This window comes from Theropithecus gelada, chromosome X, assembly GCF_003255815.1.
Source record: "Theropithecus gelada isolate Dixy chromosome X, Tgel_1.0, whole genome shotgun sequence".
NCBI lineage: Eukaryota > Metazoa > Chordata > Mammalia > Primates > Cercopithecidae > Theropithecus > Theropithecus gelada.
This window is the reverse complement of record NC_037689.1, coordinates 4,552,132-4,570,576: the sequence shown is the minus strand read 5'-3', so window position 1 is coordinate 4,570,576 and position 18,445 is coordinate 4,552,132. Positions and strand designations below refer to the sequence as shown.

The window sequence follows — 18,445 nt, the reverse complement described above, 5'->3', positions numbered from 1 at the left end:
TTCTTGGATGTGTTCAGTTTGTGAAAATTCATTGAATTGTACAAACATGATTTTGTGAACTTTTCTATATGTATACTTCAATAAAAGGTTTATTACAAGCATTAGCTCAAATTTATTGACCATTTTCTAAGTACCTAAGCAATAATTTGGAATAAGAGATCATGTGTATTGCACACCTATGATAAACAAGCGACTTTACAGACTCCTTTGCAAAATGATCTCATTTCATTTGAAAATTTCCCCAGGAACTTCAAATTCTACTGCCAATCCTGGTGTTCAAATTCATAAGAGTATTAGTTCTGCTCTGGGGTAAGTAAGGATTATCATATCTGTGAGACTTAAAGTTCTTAAAAATAATATAATGTATACAAACACATTTTTGCAGCAATACTGCACATGTGAGAGCAAATTAAACCCAGATTGTAATTTCTACAATTTTTTAAAATAAACTTTTTAGGAAAATAAATTGTTCTACAAAAAAGACACGTGTTCTAGTTTGTTCATCGCAGCACTATTCACAATAGCAAAGACATGGAATCAACCTAGGTGCCATTAATGGTGGATTGGATAAAGAAAATGTGGTACATATACACGATGGAATACTATGCAGCCATAAAAGGAATGAAATCATGTCCTTTGCAGCAACATGGATACAGCTGGAGGCCATCATCCTAAGCAAACTAATACAGGAACAGAAAACCTAATACTGCATGTTATCACTTATAAGTGGGAGCTAAATATTGGGTACCTATGGACATAAAGATGGTAACAAGGGACACTGGGGACTATTAGAAGGGGAAGAAGGGTGGGGAGAAAGGGCCAGAAAAACCACCTATGGGGTATTATGCTCAATACCTGGGTGATGGTATCATTCATGCCCCATCACACAATAAATCCATATAACAAACCTGCACATGAACTGCCTACATCTAAATAAAAGTTGAAATTATAAAAAAACAAACTAGGAGTTGGGTACAAAGTATAGTTAGATAGAATGAGTAAGATCCAGTGTTTGATAGCACAACAGGATGACTATAGTCAACAATAATTTATAGTATATTAAAAAATAACTAAAAGAGTATAATTGGAATATTTGTAACACAAAGAAATGCTTGGGGTGATGGATACCCTATTTACCCTGGTGCAATTATTACACATTGTATGCCTGTATCAAAATGTCTCATGGACCATACAAATATATACACATATTATCTAGCAATAAAAATAAAAAATAAAAACATCTAAAAATAATGAACTTTTTGAATAAGTTTAGATTTACAGAAAAGTTGCAAAAATAGTACAGATAATTGCTGTATACCTCTCACTAACTTGCCCCTAATTTTATCATCTTATTTTACCATGTTACATTCACTAAACCTAGGAAACCAACATTGATATATAACAAAACTCTAGACTTTCATGTTTGTCCATGAATGTCATTTTTGTATTCCAGGATCCAATCCAGGATACCACATTGCATTTAGTTGGCATGTCTCCCAGTATCCTTTGACCTCTGACAGTCTATTTTTGGTTTTCATGACCTTGGCAGTTTTGAGGAATACTGGTTAGCCTTTCTGTACAATGTCCCTCAATTAGGGTTTGTCTTATTTTTGTTTATTTGATTAAACTGGGTTTATGGGATTTTACATCATACCAGGGAGTACAGGATATCCACATGACATCACTAGTGATGTTAACTTTGATTACTTGGTTAAGATAGAGTTTGCTAGATTTATTCACAATCCTATTCACAACAAAATTACTGTTTTTCCGTTTTCATACTTTTTTCTTTAGAATTAAGTCACTAAGTTCAATCTACAATGAAGGGGTAGTTAACCTCTACCTCCTAGTAGTACAGAGTGGCTACATATTATACTTGAAATTCTTCTTTAAGAAAGACTCGTGTCTTCTCCTACACTGATTTATTCATTATATTACTTATCAGTATGGCAACATGCATATGCTTTAAATTTTATTTTATTATTCATATTTTTTGAAATCCAATACTATATAATTTGTTTTCTTGCTCAAATTGTTTCAGCTTTGGCCACTGGGAGCTCTTTTGAGTGGGCTCTAGTGTCCTTTTGACATACCCCATTCCTTTGTTTTTTGAGTATTTCCTTACTTTCTGGTACTACAACATGTCACAAGTTCACTTTGTATTTTTTTGTTAAGCCCAGTCCTAGAATCAGTCGTTTCTCCAAAAGGCTCTGGTTCTTTTTATTGGAAAACAATATTTAGAAACCACTATCTAAGTGATGAGTTTACTAATTGTTATTGGGGGTGTTATTATTTCTAGGTCTTCTCAATGAAAGCTAGAGAATGTATTTCTTCTTTATGCTTAAACCATGTATACATAGATACATTTAATTGTTTCTGTACTTATCCATCTGTGTATATATTAAACTAAACATATTTTTTTTTTGAGACAGAATCTTGCTCTGTTGCCCAGGCTGGAGTGCAGTGGCGCGATCTTGGCTCATTGCAACCTTCACCTCCTGAGTTCAAGCGATTCTCCTGCCTCAGCCTCCCGAGTAGCTGGGATTACAGGCATGTGCCACCATACCCAGCTAGTTTTTGTATTTTCAGTAGAGATGGGGTTTTGCCAAATTGGCCAAGCTGGTTTCAAACTCCTGACCTCAGGTGATCTGCCCACCTCAGCCTCCCAAAGTGCTGAGATTACTGGTGTGAGCCACTGTGCCTGGCCAACTAAACAAAATTTCATACTGAATTTTCTGACTTCAATTCAGGACTGCATGCTGAGTTGTAGCCTACCCATCTTACTTATCTGTAACCTCTTTCTGATGGTAAGAAGTCTGGCTCCCACCATCTACCATCCCTTTACTTATTTATTCAATCCCAGTATACACGTAAAGCAGTTTCCAAATTACTAACCCACACTACAATGACAAAAATAACTTACGACCTAGACTACAGCATGTATGTAAAGTTCCTTTTGTCTTTAGTCTTTCAGTTTCTAGTCAAAACAGTTTTCCAAAGTTACTTGGGTAAGCTCTTCCTTTTCTTCACATCTTCATAAAGTTACTTAGGTAAGCTCTTCCTTTTTTTGTCCTTCACTTCCTTTTTCAATGTTCACCATGCAAATATATGTCATTGTAGCATATATTTGTAATATAGTTAGATTCATTTGTCATTGTCTATATGTCATCCAGAGATCCCTGTATATCCTGGTTAATTTTTTTTTTTGCATATATTGATGTTTAGTCTTTGTGATGTATAGTTCTATGGGTTTTGATAAATGCATAGAGTTATGTATCCTCCACCCCAATACCATAAAGAACAGTTCCCAGTCCAAATGTCCAACAATGATAGACTGGATAAAGAAAATGTGGTGTATACACACCATGGAATACTATACAGCCATAAAAAGGAATGAGATCATGTCCATTACAGGGACATGGATGAATCTGGAAGCCATCATCCTCAGCAAACTAACACAGGAACAGAAAAGCAAACACCGCGTGTTCTCACTCATAAGTGGGAGCTGAACAATGAGAACACATGGACACAAGGAGGGGAACAACATACACTGCAGCCTGTCGTTGGGGGCGAGGGGAGGGAGAGCATCAGGACAAATAGCTAATGCATGCAGCGCTTAAAACCTAGGTGACAGGTTGATAGTTGCAGCAAACCACCATAGCACATGCATACATATGTAACATACATAAACCTGCATGTTCTGCACATGTATCCCAGAACTTAAAGTAAAATTTTTAAAAAAATGAAGTAATGAGTTTTTCGATTTGGCTTTCATGGAATTGATATTGTCTTGGGGTCACTGAACTTCTCACATATGAAAATTTATCTTTTGCTTCATTTGGAAAGCTTTTGGTTATTACTTCTTCAAATGTATTTTCTGCCCAAGTCCTGTCTTTTTGGAACTCCAATTATACATATGTTAGCTGCATTGATAATGTTAATCAGGTCTCTGAGTTTTGTTTATTTTTTCCCGAACATTTTTCTCCATGTTACTCAGATCTAATAATTTCCATCAATCTATCTTTAAGGTAAATATTTTTCCCTCTGTAATTGGCATTCTGTTATTGAGCCCATCCAATGTATTTTAATTTTACTTATTGCATTCCTCAGTTCTAAAATTTTCATTTGTGTTTTTCTTACAGGTTCTATTTCTCTTCTGAAGTTTCTTTTCCCTTCATTCATTTCAAGTATGGTTTTCTGTACCTTATGGAGTATAGTTACAATAGCTGCTTTAAAGTTATGTCTCATAATTCCAACATTTGAGTCTCTTTTGTTTTGTCATATATTGATTTTCTTTTTCCTTGAGAATGGGGCACATTTTCTGGTTCTTTGACATGGAGTAATTTTCTGTCATATCCTGGACATTGCAAATGTTATTTTGCGTAGCCTCTGGGTTGTTATAATCTTCTGAAAAATGTTGGTGCTTTTCTTTTAGCAGGAAATCCACCCAGTTAGATTCTTGCCATCAGTTCTGCCTTGCCTTTTCTGGGTTATAGTTAAAATCTCAGTGTAGTTCTCAAAACTGGTTTGGTGATAAATACATATATATATATATATATATATACACACACATGCATGTATGAGGCTGAGACTTATGTAGGTGATTTAACTCTCTGCTCAGTTCCCTAAGCCTTTAAAATACTTGTTTGGTTAATTCTTGAACATGCATTGTTTAATGGTTGGGGCGAGAATTGTGTGGTTTCATACACATATATGGGGATGTTTTCTCTATCTCTTTTCCTTCTGAGATTTCTTGTTCATACTACATCCTACCCAAGTTCTTTTTTGTGCTTCCTTTGACCAGAAAGATGGCAGAGAATCCCTCACAGTTTTAGTCATATGCTCTGCTCCAGTCTGTGAGTGGGATACACTCATGGCAAGGAGGAAACAAAAAACCCTGGACCACTTACCCTTATGCAGGTCACTTCTCTATGTTTTAACTCTCTTCCACAATCTGTCTGGTTTTAGTTACTTTGCGGAGTGCTTAAGCAAGTTTTCTTTTCTTTAAAAAATTTTGACCAGAGTTTATAGGTATAATTAATGAATGTGGTGGTGCCTGTAGGGGGTTTATATTGCCATAGCAGAGTGGGAACTGCTAAGAGTGCTGTATTTTAAATTTCTTTCTATTTCTCGCTTCTCTTTTCAACATTATGTTGATAACTATCCATGTTGTTATATGCAGATTTAATTGATTCTCTTTTCCCATTGCATGAGATCATTGCATGAGATCAGACATAAGGAGAGGCTTGGAGAGAGCAGACGCCTTCTGGATTCAAGAAGACGAGGTGAGCTGAGGTGCCTGGCTTTAGTGAAGACCCTGTGGGGGCTTCCTGGCTGCGGTTTCGACGTGCCTAACTCCACATGCCCCTAAGGTTTGAAGAAAAGCTGTTGGGGGTTCGGGACCTAACCGCATCAAAGCCGCCTTTAGCGGTGCCTGGACCCAGTTCGCATGGAAGAAAGTAGGAGGCAGAATCCTCTTTGGGCCACAGAAAGGAAAGATCTGGACTCGGTTCGGGCCGTGGAAGGGAGGGATGCAGACCTCGTTGGGATCGCAGAAAGGAAGGATCTTAAAGGTCATTATATATTATAATAATTATATACATATTTATATATAAATATACAGACATATTTACATATAATATTATATTATGTATTATATAATATTATATTATTTATAATATATTTTATATCTTATACTACATAGAATATATATTATATATCTCATACTATATAGAATATATATCTCATACTATATAGAATATATATATCTCATGCTATATAGAATATATAGATCTTCTATATATAGAATATATATATCTTCTATATATATAGAATATATATCTTCTATATATAGAACATATGTTATATATCTTCTATATAGTATAGTATATACATTATATGTACTATACTATATGTAATATACATAATATAATATAATATAATCTTTTGCTTTTCTGTGGTATTAATTGTAATGTCTCCTCTTTCATTTCTGATTTTGAGTCTTCTCTTGTTTTTTCTTAGTTGATCTAGCTAAAGGCTTGTCAATGTTATCTTTTCATAAAACCAACTCTTGGTTTCACTGATTTTTTTCCTATTGTTTCTCTAATCTCTATTTCATTTACCTCTGCTCTGGTCTTTATTATTTCCTTTATTCTACTAATTTTGAGCTTATTTGTTCTTCTTCTTCCAGTTCCTTGAGGTGTGACGCTAGATTGTTTGGGATCTTTTTTCTTTTTGATGTATGTATTTATTGCTGTAAACTTCCTTCTTAGAAGTGCTTTTGCTGCATTCCATAAGTTTTAGTATGTTGTGTATAGATTTTCACTTGTCTCAAGATATTTTAAAATTTCCCTTTAATTTCTTCCTTGACATATTGGTTATTCTGGAGTATGTTGTTTAATGTCCATACATTTATGAAAGTTCCACAATTCTTATCATTAATGATTTCTAGTTCCATACCACTGTGCATGTATTACTTGATGTGATTTCAATATTCTTAAATTTGTTAAGACTTGTTTTTGGCCTAACTTATGATCTATCCTGGAGAATTTTCTATCTGTGCTTGATAATAATGTATATTCTATTGGATAAAATATTCTGTAGGTCCTTTTTGTCTAAAGTGTAGCTCAAGTTCAATGTTTCCCTATCGATTTTCTGTCTGGCTGATCTGTGAATTGTTGAAAATGGGGTCTCGAAGTCTCCTACCACTATTGTATTGCAGTCTACTATTCCCTTCAGGTCTATTAATATTTGTTTTATATATTTAGGTGCTTCTATGTTGGGTGCATATATTAAATATATTTATAATTCTTAGATATTCATGATGAATTGATCTCATCATCATTATATAATTATATAATATAATATCATTGATCTTTTATTATTTTTGACTTTAAGCCTATTTTATTTGACATAAGTATAGTTATCCTTGCTCTCTTTTGAATGATTGAATGAATAAATAAATGCCACGAATTGTTTTCTGCATGGGGGAACAGTGCACCATGTCACAAGAGACAGTCTAAGTACAAGTTGATACTTTTAAAGCATCAATATAGTCATTGTGAGATCAATAAAAACTTTTCATGGAGTTTTATACATTACTGTTTTTATTCTGAATTGCATATGATGTACGGGCACCCTATCTTTTAGTGTTTAGAACCTCTAAATGTTTTAATCTGGTAATACTTGAAAGACACAAATGAACATGACCTAGTTCCCTGCTCCAGAGCAGCTCTAGCAAAGAGAGACATAGACACAAGGTATAACAACACTATGTAAATAGTGTTGGATAGAGGGTCTGTAGGAAGAGTTGGTGTGGGAGTTCTGAGAAGCACATTCCTCCCAGGGGAAACAGGAGAATCAAATAGGAACAGAGATACAGAGTGGGGAACAGAGAAGTCAAATGGAGAATAAGAGGGAGTGATAACTGAATAGGGGTCTTAAGCAGAAAAAGGGAGCTACATTGAGGAAAATGGAAAGCTGAAAGTAGGTATGGAGGGGAGGAGACTGACAGGCAGGAACCGAGACCCCCTCTGGAGGCGGAAAGAGGCAGGACCACTTCCGGCCAGGGAGGGGGATAGGCTCAGACGTAAGGAGAGGCTTGGAGAGAGCAGACGCCTTCTGGATTCAAGAAGACGAGGTGAGCTGAGGTGCCTGGCTTTAGTGAAGACCCTGTGGGGACTTCCTGGCTGCGGTTTCGACGTGCCTGACTCCACACGCCCCTAAGGTTTGAAGAAAACCTGCTGGGGGTTCGGGACCTAACCGCATCAAAGTCGCCTTTAGCGGTGCCTGGACCCAGTTCGCATAGAAGAAAGTAGGAGGCAGAATCCCCTTTGAGCCACAGAAAGGAAAGATCTGGACTCGGTTCGGGCCGTGGAAGGGAGGGATGCAGACCTAGTTGGGACCGCAGAAAGGAAGGATCGAGAAATCCTTCAGACGGTAGCAAGAGGGGAGGAAGATACACACAGTTCCGGAGGGAGATAGGAGATGGCAGGACTCCGTTTAGGCTGGAGAAAGGGGGCAGGACCCTGTTTGGGCCACAGAATGGAGGGATCGGGACCCAGAGAAAGGAGTGGGCAGCATCCCTTTTGAGCAACGGAAAGGACCAGATTCAGACTGGAGAAAGAAGGGGATATGACCTGGTTGGTTCCGGTTTGAAAGGGAAGAGACAGGACCTGGTAAGGTTTGAGAACAGGAATACACAGAAGGTTCACACAGTTGGATTTGGGGGTGGGGTATTCATGTTGCAGAAAGGGCGGAGCCGCACACTTGCGGACGTGGAAAGAGAAGGGAGTGGCGTTGGTTGGGGAAGGGGTGGTGCAGAGACGTACCGCAGAGCGGAGGGAGGGGGCTTATTAAAGGAAGGGAAGGTGCAGAGAAATGCTGCAGAGCGGAGGGAGGGGTGTGTATTGGGAAGGGGCGGTGTGTAGCAGTACAGTAGAGGAGAGATGGGTTGTGTTGGGGTAGGTGCGGTGCGGAGTGGTACTGCGGAGGGGAGTGGTACTGCGGTACGGGAGGGAGGGGCTGGTGTTGGGGGAAGGGTTGGATCGAGATGTGATGCAGTTAGAAGAGTGAGTCAGGGGTGGCGCCAAGATGTTCTGTTGCTCTGAGAGCAGGGGGCAGATGTGGGATTGAGCTGGTTAGAAACTGTCCGGTTTACCAAGGCGCATGCGCGCGAAGGGCCTTGAAGAACCGGTTCTTTTGGGAGAGCGGTGGGCCTAAGGGGGTGAGGGTGCCTCTAGTCGGTGCGCCTGCGCACTATCGAGTTGCGGAGGGGGCGTGTAAAGGGGCGGGGTCGTAGAACTGACCCTCTTGGAGGCAAAACGGAAACCAGATGGCCTGGGTTTTTTAGGTATGAAAACCCAGGAGTTGAAGGGATTAGGGCCCAAGGTTACATGAGACTCTCCTAAGTAAGGATAGGTGAGATGTCTGATGAATCTCCCCCTCCCTCTCATTCTCTAATTCAGGCCCATTCCCCTCAGACTCAGCTGTTACTCGGCCTCCCAGAAAGATGGATAGGAGAAATGACTACGGATATAGGGTGCCTCCATTTCAGGTGAGGCCTCTCTGCATTCTCTCTTGGCCATCTGCCCCGTCCTGAGTTCACTTACTGCTCTTCAGACCCCTTCCACTGTGTAGTTTCATAATTCCCTGCCTAACTCATCTCAGTCCTCCCTTACATGGTGAAGGGGAGGAGAGGAAAACCTGCCTGACTCTATTCCTTCCTTGATCCCTACCCCTTCCCTCACCCCATTTCAATTAACCACTGCTCAGAGGAAGGGAAGGCCTTTGTGGAAAGGGGTGGGCTTTAGGGAGGCCAGATGGCCGAGAGGATCATAATCCTAAGTGTGTAGGGCCCTCTGCCTCCCCCTGGGAGCCTGGGGCTTCCCTTCCCTCCAGATATACAGACTGAGACTACAGAAGAGGACAGTGTCTTGCTGATGCATACCCTGTTGGCGGCAACCAAGGACTCCCTGGCCGTGGACCCACCAGTTGTCAACCGGCCTAAGAAAAGCAAGACCAAGAAGGCCCCTATAAAGGCTATTACTAAGGCTGCACCTGCTGCCCCTCCAGTCCCAACTGCCAATGAGATTGCCACCAACAAGCCCAAAATAACTTTGCAGGCTTTAAACCTGCCAGTCATTACCCAGATCAGTCAGGCTTCACCTACCACTGAGGTAACCAATACTCAGGTTTCTTCAGTCACTGCTCAGCCTAAGAAAGCCAACAAGATGAAGAGAGTTACTGCCAAGGCAGCGCAAGGCTCCCAATCCCCAACTGGCCGTGAGGGTGGCGCTACACAGCTCAAGTCACCCTTGCAGGTCCTAAACCTACCAGTCATCTCACAGAATATTCACGCTTCAATTGCCAATGAGTCAGCCAGTTCCCAGACCTTGATAACCTCTATCAAGCCTAAGAAAGCTTCCAAGGCTAAGAAGGCTGCGAATAAGGCCATAGCTAGTGCCACCGAGGTTTCACTGGCTCCAACTGCCACCCATACAGCTACCACCCAAGGCCAAATTACCAATGAGACAGCCAGTATCCACACCACAGCAGCCTCCATCCGAACCAAGAAAGCCTCCAAAGCCAGGAAGATAATTGCTAAGGTCATAAATACTGACACTGAGCATATACAGGCTGCAAATGTCACTGAGACAGCTACCAGGCAGTTTGAGGCCTCAGTAATAGCTATCAGGCCCAAAAAATCCAAGGGCAAGAAGGCTGCCAGTAGGGGCCCAAATTCTGTCTCTGAGATTTCTGAGGCCCTACTTGCCACTCAAATGGTCACAAACCAGGCCCTGGCAGCCACCCTGCGGGTCAAGAGAGGGTCTAGGGCTCGGAAGGCTTCCACTAAGGCTCGGGCAACTGAAATCCAGACTCCAAATGCTGACCAAGGGGCCCAGGCCAAGATGGCCTCTGCTCAGACCAACGTAAGTGCCCTTGAGACTCAGGTTGCTGCTGCTGTCCAGGCCCTGGCAGATGACTATCTGGCTCAGTTGAGTCTGGAGCCCACAACCAGGACCCGGGGCAAGAGAAACCGAAAGGTGAGATCTCTGACATTACCATCCTTAACTTTGTGCTTCTTTTCCATTTCTACCCTTCTGGTTTGTTCATTTCTTCTATAAAAGTTTAACTTTGAGCTAGTCCCTGTGTTCAGATAGGCTGTGGAAGATGCTGAGAAGAAGGTGACATAGTTTCTGCCCCCTAGTAGTTCACAGATTGGTGAGGAAATAAGACATCCATACACTCAGCTACAACCTGTATGTAATTCTACTTGTATTTAAATAGTAGTTACCATGTGCCAGGCTTTGTGTTGGGGACATTTACACAAGGTATGTCTGAATGTCTTGAAAGTAACTCTTACCAACAAGGGATCATAGGTCCCAGTTTTACACATAAGAAAACTGAGTCCCAGAGAAATGAAGTGACTTGTCCAAGAGATACCAGCCAGCATAATTGGTGGTAGCCAAAGGAAGAGAAAGACCCTTAGGCTCTTATCTTGAGTTGTTCCTAGCCTGACAGAGGAATGAAACTCCTTCCTGGAAGACAGTGAAAGATAAGCTCAGGACTTAGGGTGGCCAATGGCAAGGTCAGGATCAGGCTCCACTACAGCAAGGCTGAGGGAGGGGGTTAGAGAGACTTTCTGTTTGGAGCAGGCAAGGTGAGGAGCCAGAGCCATCTCTTTCACCTGGTGACTCTGGACCTTCCTTCTTTCTGATGATGAAGTCCAAGCATCTGAATGGGGATGAGAGAAGTGGCAATAATTACAGGCGGATCCCATGGGGCCGGAGGCCTGCGCCACCACGAGATGTGGCCATTTTACAAGAAAGGGTAAGAATCCAATACTGTCTAGTCTCTTCTCTTCTTCACCTGCCCTCTGCTCTGCCACCTCCTGAGTTTTCTGCAAGCATGTTAAGATCTCTCAATCTATTCCTCTCCTCCCAGGCTAATAAGTTGGTGAAATACCTGTTGGTTAAGGACCAGACAAAGATCCCCATCAAGCGCTCAGGTAGTGTCCTACCAACCCTCCTCCTTGAGCTCTCCTCTCCACTCCCCTCTTCTCCCATAGTCTGGTAGTAACACTTTATGGCCTCTTTGTTCTCTCATATCTCCACACCTGCCCTCCTCACACTCTGCCATGGCTGGCATCTTCCATTAACTCACTTCAGGTCTCTGGTTGCACTGACCCAACAGGACTGGCAAAAGGGCTGCAGCTCTGTGGCCCCCGCTAAGCTCAGCTACTCTCACCTCTCCTTTTCTACAGACATGCTGAGGGATGTCATCCAAGAATATGATGAATATTTCCCAGAAATCATTGAACGAGCAAGCTACGCTCTGGAGAAGGTGAAGGGGCAGTGCTGGTGGATGGGCGCAATGGGGAAGCTTTGAATTGAGCAAAGATACATATGTCTCTTTTGGAGAGAATCACAGAGACATGCTAATCCAGCCCCATTACTGTGTGAATGGGCAGACAGTGGCCTAGGGAGAGGTGTAGACTTGCCATGGGTCACACAGCATGTCAGTGATGAAAGCATGGCAAGGACACAAGCCACTCAACTTAGTCTCAGCTTCTATCCATGGTTTGACACATTCTGCATGTATTTCAGATCTCACCTCTCCCTTGTATCCCCATTCTCTGTCTCCTTAGATTCCTGCTCATCACAAAGATGATGTTGATGACAATAGTACATTTGCTGTGTGTTTACTGCGTGCCAGGCACTTGGCTGTGTGCTTTATGTGCATTATCTCACTGATTTCTTACACATGCAAACCCCCTAAGTACACTGGGAGTTTTAGGATGCCCAGAAAGTTCACTGATACCCAAGCTGAATTTTGTGATCTCACAGGCTATTCTTTTACTTGGCAGATGTTTCGAGTCAATCTGAAAGAAATTGATAAGCAAAGTAGCTTGTATATTCTCATCAGCACTCGGGAATCCTCTGCAGGCATACTGGGAACGTAAGCTGGGAAAGGGCTGGAGTGGGAAGGGAGCTTTTGCTTTTTTCTGTGCTGCTACCCCTTCTTTGTCCTACTTCCCCCATCCTTTTAGGGAGTCGGGAAAAACAGAGTCTCAAAAGCCCCGTCTCAGCACCTGCACATAGTTGGAGCCCTGCTCACAGGAGTGGCACCTGATTATGACTGATGGGTGTAGGAGCCTAGGGTGGGACATTCCTGCTGTCAGATTTGCTGTCTCTGTAGAAGCTTCTCAGGAAAGCAGGCCTGTCATTGCTTGCCTCTTCCGACTGAGTGCCTGGCCTGGCTTTGGCAGAGTGGTTCTCAAGGAGGGCTTCCTGGTGTGGGTGGATCAGGATGCATGAAGCACAGGAGTATCAGTGGGGCTGAAGGTTCTGGGAGAGAAAGAAGGGATTCACATGGACTGAGTGCTTGTGTTGTACCAGGTTGACAGCCATTCTTCCGTCTTCTTGGCAATCTGAGGAAGGGAGAATATGATTTTCCCATTTTACTGAATAATAGACCAAGGCTTGCAAGTCTAAATGCCTTGCCCAGGGTGGCATAGAGCTGGAAGCAGAGACTGGGCAGAATTCTGTATCTGAGGCATCTGGGAGAGGCTAGCCTAGTAAGCTGACTGGTGTGTCTTTTGCGGATGGCTGCTGAACATAAACCTTCTTTCTGTCCTGTTATTCCCTTAGGACCAAGGACACACCCAAGCTGGGTCTCCTCATGGTGATTCTGAGTGTCATTTTTATGAATGGCAACAAGGCCAGTGAGGGTGAGTGGCTGGGCATGCAGCTGAATGGGTGGCCATGGTCTAGATTCCATGTGTTCAATTTCTGTCCCTGTCTCCTCTTGCCTCCCCTTGCAGCTGTCATCTGGGAGGTGCTGCGCAAGTTGGGGCTGCACCCCGGGTATGATTGGGCTTCTCAGCGCTTGCTGTCCGTATTGTCCTTTGGCAAGAGAGGACGGTCCTAGGATTGCATCAGTCTGGTGGTCTGGTGGAGCGGGTGGGGTGCTGGACTGGGTAGAGGGCCCAGGGTTCTGACCTGGGTGGATGATGGGCAAATGGTCCTGAACTCTCTGCTCGCTCTCTCCTGTATGTCCTCTGTCTGTTCTAAGCTGAGATGTTAGATAGACCTTCAGGGATCCCTGACAAAGAGGCATCTGGTCTTAACTGCTTGCTTCTAGTGGCCATGTGCTCACTACTTTCTTCGCTTCATTGAGACTGCCCCATGTGCTAGAGAGGTCTCTTCCATGTTGGGAAATGCCTCTGCCCTCATCTGGGCAGTTCTGATCTGTGTTCATGGGTTATTTTTCCCATTGTCAGGGTGAGGCATTCACTCTTTGGGGAAGTGAGGAAGCTCATCACAGACGAGTTTGTGAAGCAGAAGTAAGTGGTGTTTGGGGCTTTGTCTGGCCCTGAAGTGTTCTGGGTATACTGATCTTATTCAGAAAGTGCTTAGTGCCTTTCTTACACTAGCTTTAGAGGGATGGGCATCCTGTGTTCTAGAACTGATACTGTCTAAAATTCCCACGGGCAGACCTTTCCAGGACTGGGCCAGACTCAACACAAGGCCCTTGCAGTGGGGTGCGCTCAGAGCAGAGGGCCTTAAGAATGGCTCCTCTGTTTACAACACACCCAACAGGAATTTGGGCTTACTCCTCACAGGTGGCATGATACTTTGGCCTTCCTGTGACATCATGCCCTATACATGTCTCCCCTGGAGAAGCCCAAGGGACTGCTTTGTACAGGGCCAGTGGAAAATGGCTCAGCATTGGAGGCCAAGACCATGAACTGTGTTTGGTAGTGAGTGTGGGGCTGGAGGGTCTTAGAAATCCTTCTCCAGGGGCTGTTTGTATTTCTTTGGAGGAGGTGGCCACCTGGTGTCTAGTGCTTAAGACAGCAGGCTTGCTTGGTTAGAAACAAGTTTCATTTCCTTTTTCCAAGGTACCTGGAGTACAAGAGGGTCCCTAACAGCAGACCACCTGAATATGAGTTCTTCTGGGGCTTGCGCTCCTACCATGAGACTAGCAAGATGAAAGTCCTCAAGTTTGCATGCAAGGTAATAGGAGAGCTGCCCGAGCTTGGCATATTAAGGCAATGGGATACCCTTGGCTGGGGCAAGCAATGCACAGGGATGGGCAGGTACAGAGCAGCCTGGAGCTCATATATAAACATGTGGAACCTCCTTTATGTCCTAGGGTGCTGCTAGATATCTAGTTTACATCATCTCATTGATTCTTCATACTTTGTATTAATCTGCATGGGCTGCCATAACAAAATACCATAGACTGGGTGGATTAAAAAACAAATTTATTTTCTCATAGTTCTTGAGGGTGAGAATCCCAGGTTAGGGTCCACTAGGGTCAGTTCCTAGTGAAGGCTCTCTTCTTGGCTTGCAGATGGCTGCCTTCTTGCTGTGTCCTCACATGGCTTTGTGTGTGAGAGAGAAGAGAGCAAGCTTTCTGGTGTCACTTCTTATAAGGACACTAATCCTATTGATCAGGACCCCACCCTTATGGCCTCATTTAACCTTAATTACTTCTGTAAAGGCCCTATCTCCAAATACAATCACACTGGGTGTTAGGGATTCAACGTACAAATTTGGGGACAGGCACAACACTTCAATTCATAACATATATACTCTTTTATTTCCTGTAATTATAAATGAAGACACTTAGGCTAAGTGAGGTTAAGTAACTTGTCCAAGGTCATATAGCATGTAAATCGTCAGAGCTGAAATGATTTCAGAACTGACCCATGACGGAGCCCCAATAACTAAGAATTTTTAAAAAGTATGGCTACTAGTTCAATACAAAGCCCATAGATTAATATGTGATTACTAGGGTTATTTTCTTATTATGATTATCATCCCCATTTCAGGTGCAGAAAAAAGACCCCAAGGACTGGGCTGTGCAGTACCGCGAGGCAGTGGAGATGGAAGTCCAAGCTGCAGCTGTGGCTGTGGCTGAGGCTGAAGCCAGGGCTGAGGCAAGAGCCCAAATGGGGATTGGAGAGGAAGCTGTGGCTGGGCCCTGGAATTGGGATGACATGGATATCGACTGCCTAACAAGGGAAGAGTTAGGCGATGATGCTCAGGCCTGGAGCAGATTTTCATTTGAAATTGAGGCCAGAGCCCAAGAAAATGCAGATGCCAGCACCAGCGTCAACTTCAGCAGAGGAGCTGGTACCAGGGCTGGCTTCAGCGACGGTGCTAGTATTAGCTTCAATGGTGCACCCAGCTCCAGTGGTGGACCTGGCATTACCTTTGGTGGTGCACCCAGCTCCAGTGCCAGCTTCAGCAATACAGCCAGCATTAGCTTTGGTGGCACACTGAGCACTAGCTCCAGCTTCAGCAGTGCAGCCAGCATTAGCTTTGGTGGTGCACCCAGCACCAGCACTAGTTTCAGCAGTGAAGCCAGCATTAGCTTTGGTGGCACACCTTGTACCAGTGCCAGCTTTAGTGGTGGAGTCAGCTCTAGTTTTAGTGGCCCACTCAACACCAGTGCCACTTTCAGTGGTGCAGCCAGCTCTGGCTTTGGAGGCACACTCAGCACCACGGCTGGCTTTAGTAGTGTACTCAGCACCAGCACCAGCTTTGGCAGTGCACCCACAACGAACACAGTCTTCAGTAGTGCGCTTAGCACCAGCACTGGCTTTGGAGGCACACTCAGCACCAGTGTCTGCTTTGGTGGCTCTCCCAGCTCCAGTGGTAGCTTTGGTGGTACACTCAGTACCAGTATCTGCTTTGGTGGCTCTCCCTGCACCAGCACTGGCTTTGGAGGCACACTCAGCACCAGTGTCTCCTTTGGTGGCCCTTCCAGCACCAGTGCCAATTGCGGTGGTACACTAAGTACCAGCATCTGCTTTGATGGCTCTCCCAGCACTGGTGCTGGCTTTGGTGGTGCTCTCAACACCAGTGCCAGCTTTGGCAGTGCGCTCAACACCAGTGCTGGTTTTGGTGGTGCTATGAGCACCAGTGCTGACTTTGGCAGTACACTAAGCACCAGTGTCTGCTTTGGTGGCTCTCCTGGCACCAGTGTCAGCTTTGGCAGTGCGCTCAACACCAGTGCTGGTTTTGGTGGTGCTGTCAGCACCAGCACTGACTTTGGTGGTACACTAAGCACCAGCGTCTGTTTTGGTGGCTCTCCCAGCACCAGTGCTGGCTTTAGTGGTGCACTCAACACCAATGCCAGCTTTGGCTGTGCCATCAGCACCAGTGCCGGCTTCAGTGGTGCTGTCGGCACCAGTGCTGGCTTCAGTGGTGTACCCAGCACCAACCCTGGCTTTGGCGGTGCATTTAACACCAGTGCTGGCTTCGGTGGGGCACTTAGTACCACTACTGACTTCGGTGGTACTCCCAACAACAGCATTGGCTTTGGTGCTGCTCCCAGCACCAGTGTCAGCTTTGGTGGTGCTCATAGCACCAGCCTCTGTTTTGGTGGAGCTCCCAGCACCAGCCTCTGCTTTGGCAGTGCATCTAATACAAACCTATGCTTTGGTGGCCCTCCTAGCACCAGTGCCTGCTTTAGTGGTGCTACCAGCCCTAGTTTTGGTGATGGACCCAGCACCAGTACCGGTTTCAGCTTTGGCAACGGGTTAAGCACCAGTGCTGGATTTGGTGGTGGACTGAACACCAGTGCTGGCTTTGGTGGTGGCCTAGGCACCAGTGTTGGCTTCAGTGGTGATCTAAGCACCAGTTCTGGCTTTGATGGTGGGCTAGGTACCAGCGCTGGCTTCAGTGGAGGACCAGGCACCAGCACTGGCTTTGGTGGTGGACTGGGCACCAGCGCTGGCTTCAGTGGCGGACTGGGCACCGGTGCTGGCTTTGGTGGTGGACTGGTCACTAGTGATGGCTTTGGTGGTGGACTGGGCACCAATGCTAGTTTTGGCAGCACACTTGGCACCGGTGCTGGCTTTAGCGGTGGCCTCAGCACCAGCGATGGCTTTGGCAGTAGGCCTAATGCCAGCTTCGACAGAGGACTGAGTACCATCATTGGCTTTGGCAGTGGTTCCAACACCAGCACTGGCTTTATTGGCGAACCCAGCACCAGCACGGGCTTCCATAGTGGACCCAGTTCTATTGTTGGCTTCAGTGGTGGACCAAGCACTGGTGTTGGCTTCTGCAGTGGACCAAGCATCAGTGGCTTCAGCGGTGGACCGAGCACAGGAGCTGGCTTCGGCGGTGGACCAAACACTGGTGCTGGCTTTGGTGGTGGACCAAGCACCAGTGCTGGCTTCGGCAGTGGAGCCACCAGTCTTGGTGCCTGTGGCTTCTCCTATGGCTAGTGAGGTTTCAGGTAACTGCAATATTTCCATAGCCAGGACCCACAGGGATGGGTATAAGAGCTGGGAGATGTTATAAGAAACACTAAGGCAGGAGAGCGGGGTGGAAAGGTGAGGGCAATGAAGGAATTATGAGAAGACAGTGCATTTGGTGCTAAAATGTGTTCCTATTTGTTTTGTTTTCAGATTTATTCCCCATGTTTACAGACACCGCTAATAAATTGCAGTAGTCCTTCCCATGGAGCCAAAGTACATCCTTGGAATCTTTGTCCACACAGCAGTCAAAGCACCTACGGCCAATCAGCTGAGGGTGTCATGTGATGGAAAAATCTGTTTGCTGTTCCTGCTTTATTGTTTGCTTTCTGTGTGCTGTCATATTTTGGTATCAGAGTTACATTAAATTTGCAAAATGAATTGGAGTTTTTTCTGTCTTTTAATGTGCTTAGGTAGTTGTGGAGTGGCATCTTGGGTTCACAGAAGAGCTGGAGATCAGCATAGCTCTTTGGAGAAAATGGGGCTCCAGCTTTTGGCTCAAAGGCAAATATGACTTCAGCAGGATAGAGGCCTGGGGAAAGCATGGCAGGCAAGAGGATAACAGCTTGAGGAAAGATATGGAGAGGGAAAGCCTGGAGCAGAAGGCAAAGGGAGAGGCTTCTGGACAGTAAGTACAGATTCATTTTGAATCACTGGTGTAAGAATGGA

At 44.5% G+C, this 18,445-nt stretch overlaps 1 protein-coding gene and 1 non-coding gene across 11 annotated transcripts; both read left to right on the top strand.

Annotated features, from left to right (window-relative positions):
• The first annotated feature begins 5,234 nt into the window (after positions 1-5,234).
• Positions 5,235-18,157, top strand: TRO (trophinin). Of its 10 annotated transcripts, none has more exons than XM_025373421.1 (13): positions 5,235-5,285; positions 8,967-9,055; positions 9,354-10,544; positions 11,227-11,331; positions 11,446-11,509; positions 11,765-11,844; positions 12,368-12,459; positions 13,152-13,231; positions 13,325-13,367; positions 13,784-13,846; positions 14,405-14,519; positions 15,341-15,448; positions 17,930-18,157. In XM_025373421.1, the coding sequence occupies exons 2-13, from the start codon at positions 9,011-9,013 to the stop codon at positions 18,062-18,064; spliced, it is 2,121 nt and encodes a 706-aa protein (XP_025229206.1). In that variant the 5' UTR covers positions 5,235-5,285; positions 8,967-9,010; the 3' UTR covers positions 18,065-18,157. The 10 variants fall into 10 exon arrangements, with proteins under 10 accessions (XP_025229206.1, XP_025229199.1, XP_025229200.1 ...); XM_025373414.1 differs by having other exon boundaries at positions 15,341-17,757; positions 17,930-18,155; XM_025373415.1 differs by having other exon boundaries at positions 5,237-5,285; positions 8,982-9,055; positions 9,408-10,544; positions 15,341-17,757; positions 17,930-18,155.
• On the top strand, positions 14,042-14,170 carry LOC112616753. Its single transcript, XR_003117774.1, has one exon. It is a non-coding gene; the product is annotated as a small nucleolar RNA SNORA11 (small nucleolar RNA).
• Positions 18,158-18,445: the final 288 nt, after the last annotated feature.

What these genes read in the sequence shown, in the direction of transcription:
- TRO (XM_025373413.1), top strand. Translation starts at nt 7,492, where the DNA reads ATGGAGGGGAGGAGACTGACAGGCAGGAACCGAGACCCCCTCTGGAGG. An exon ending in TGGCAACAAGGCCAGTGAGG is followed by an intron (nt 13,232 to 13,324) that starts GTGAGTGGCTGG and finishes CTCCCCTTGCAG; the next exon opens with CTGTCATCTGGGAGGTGCTG. An exon ending in AAGTTGGGGCTGCACCCCGG is followed by an intron (nt 13,368 to 13,783) that starts GTATGATTGGGC and finishes TCCCATTGTCAG; the next exon opens with GGTGAGGCATTCACTCTTTG.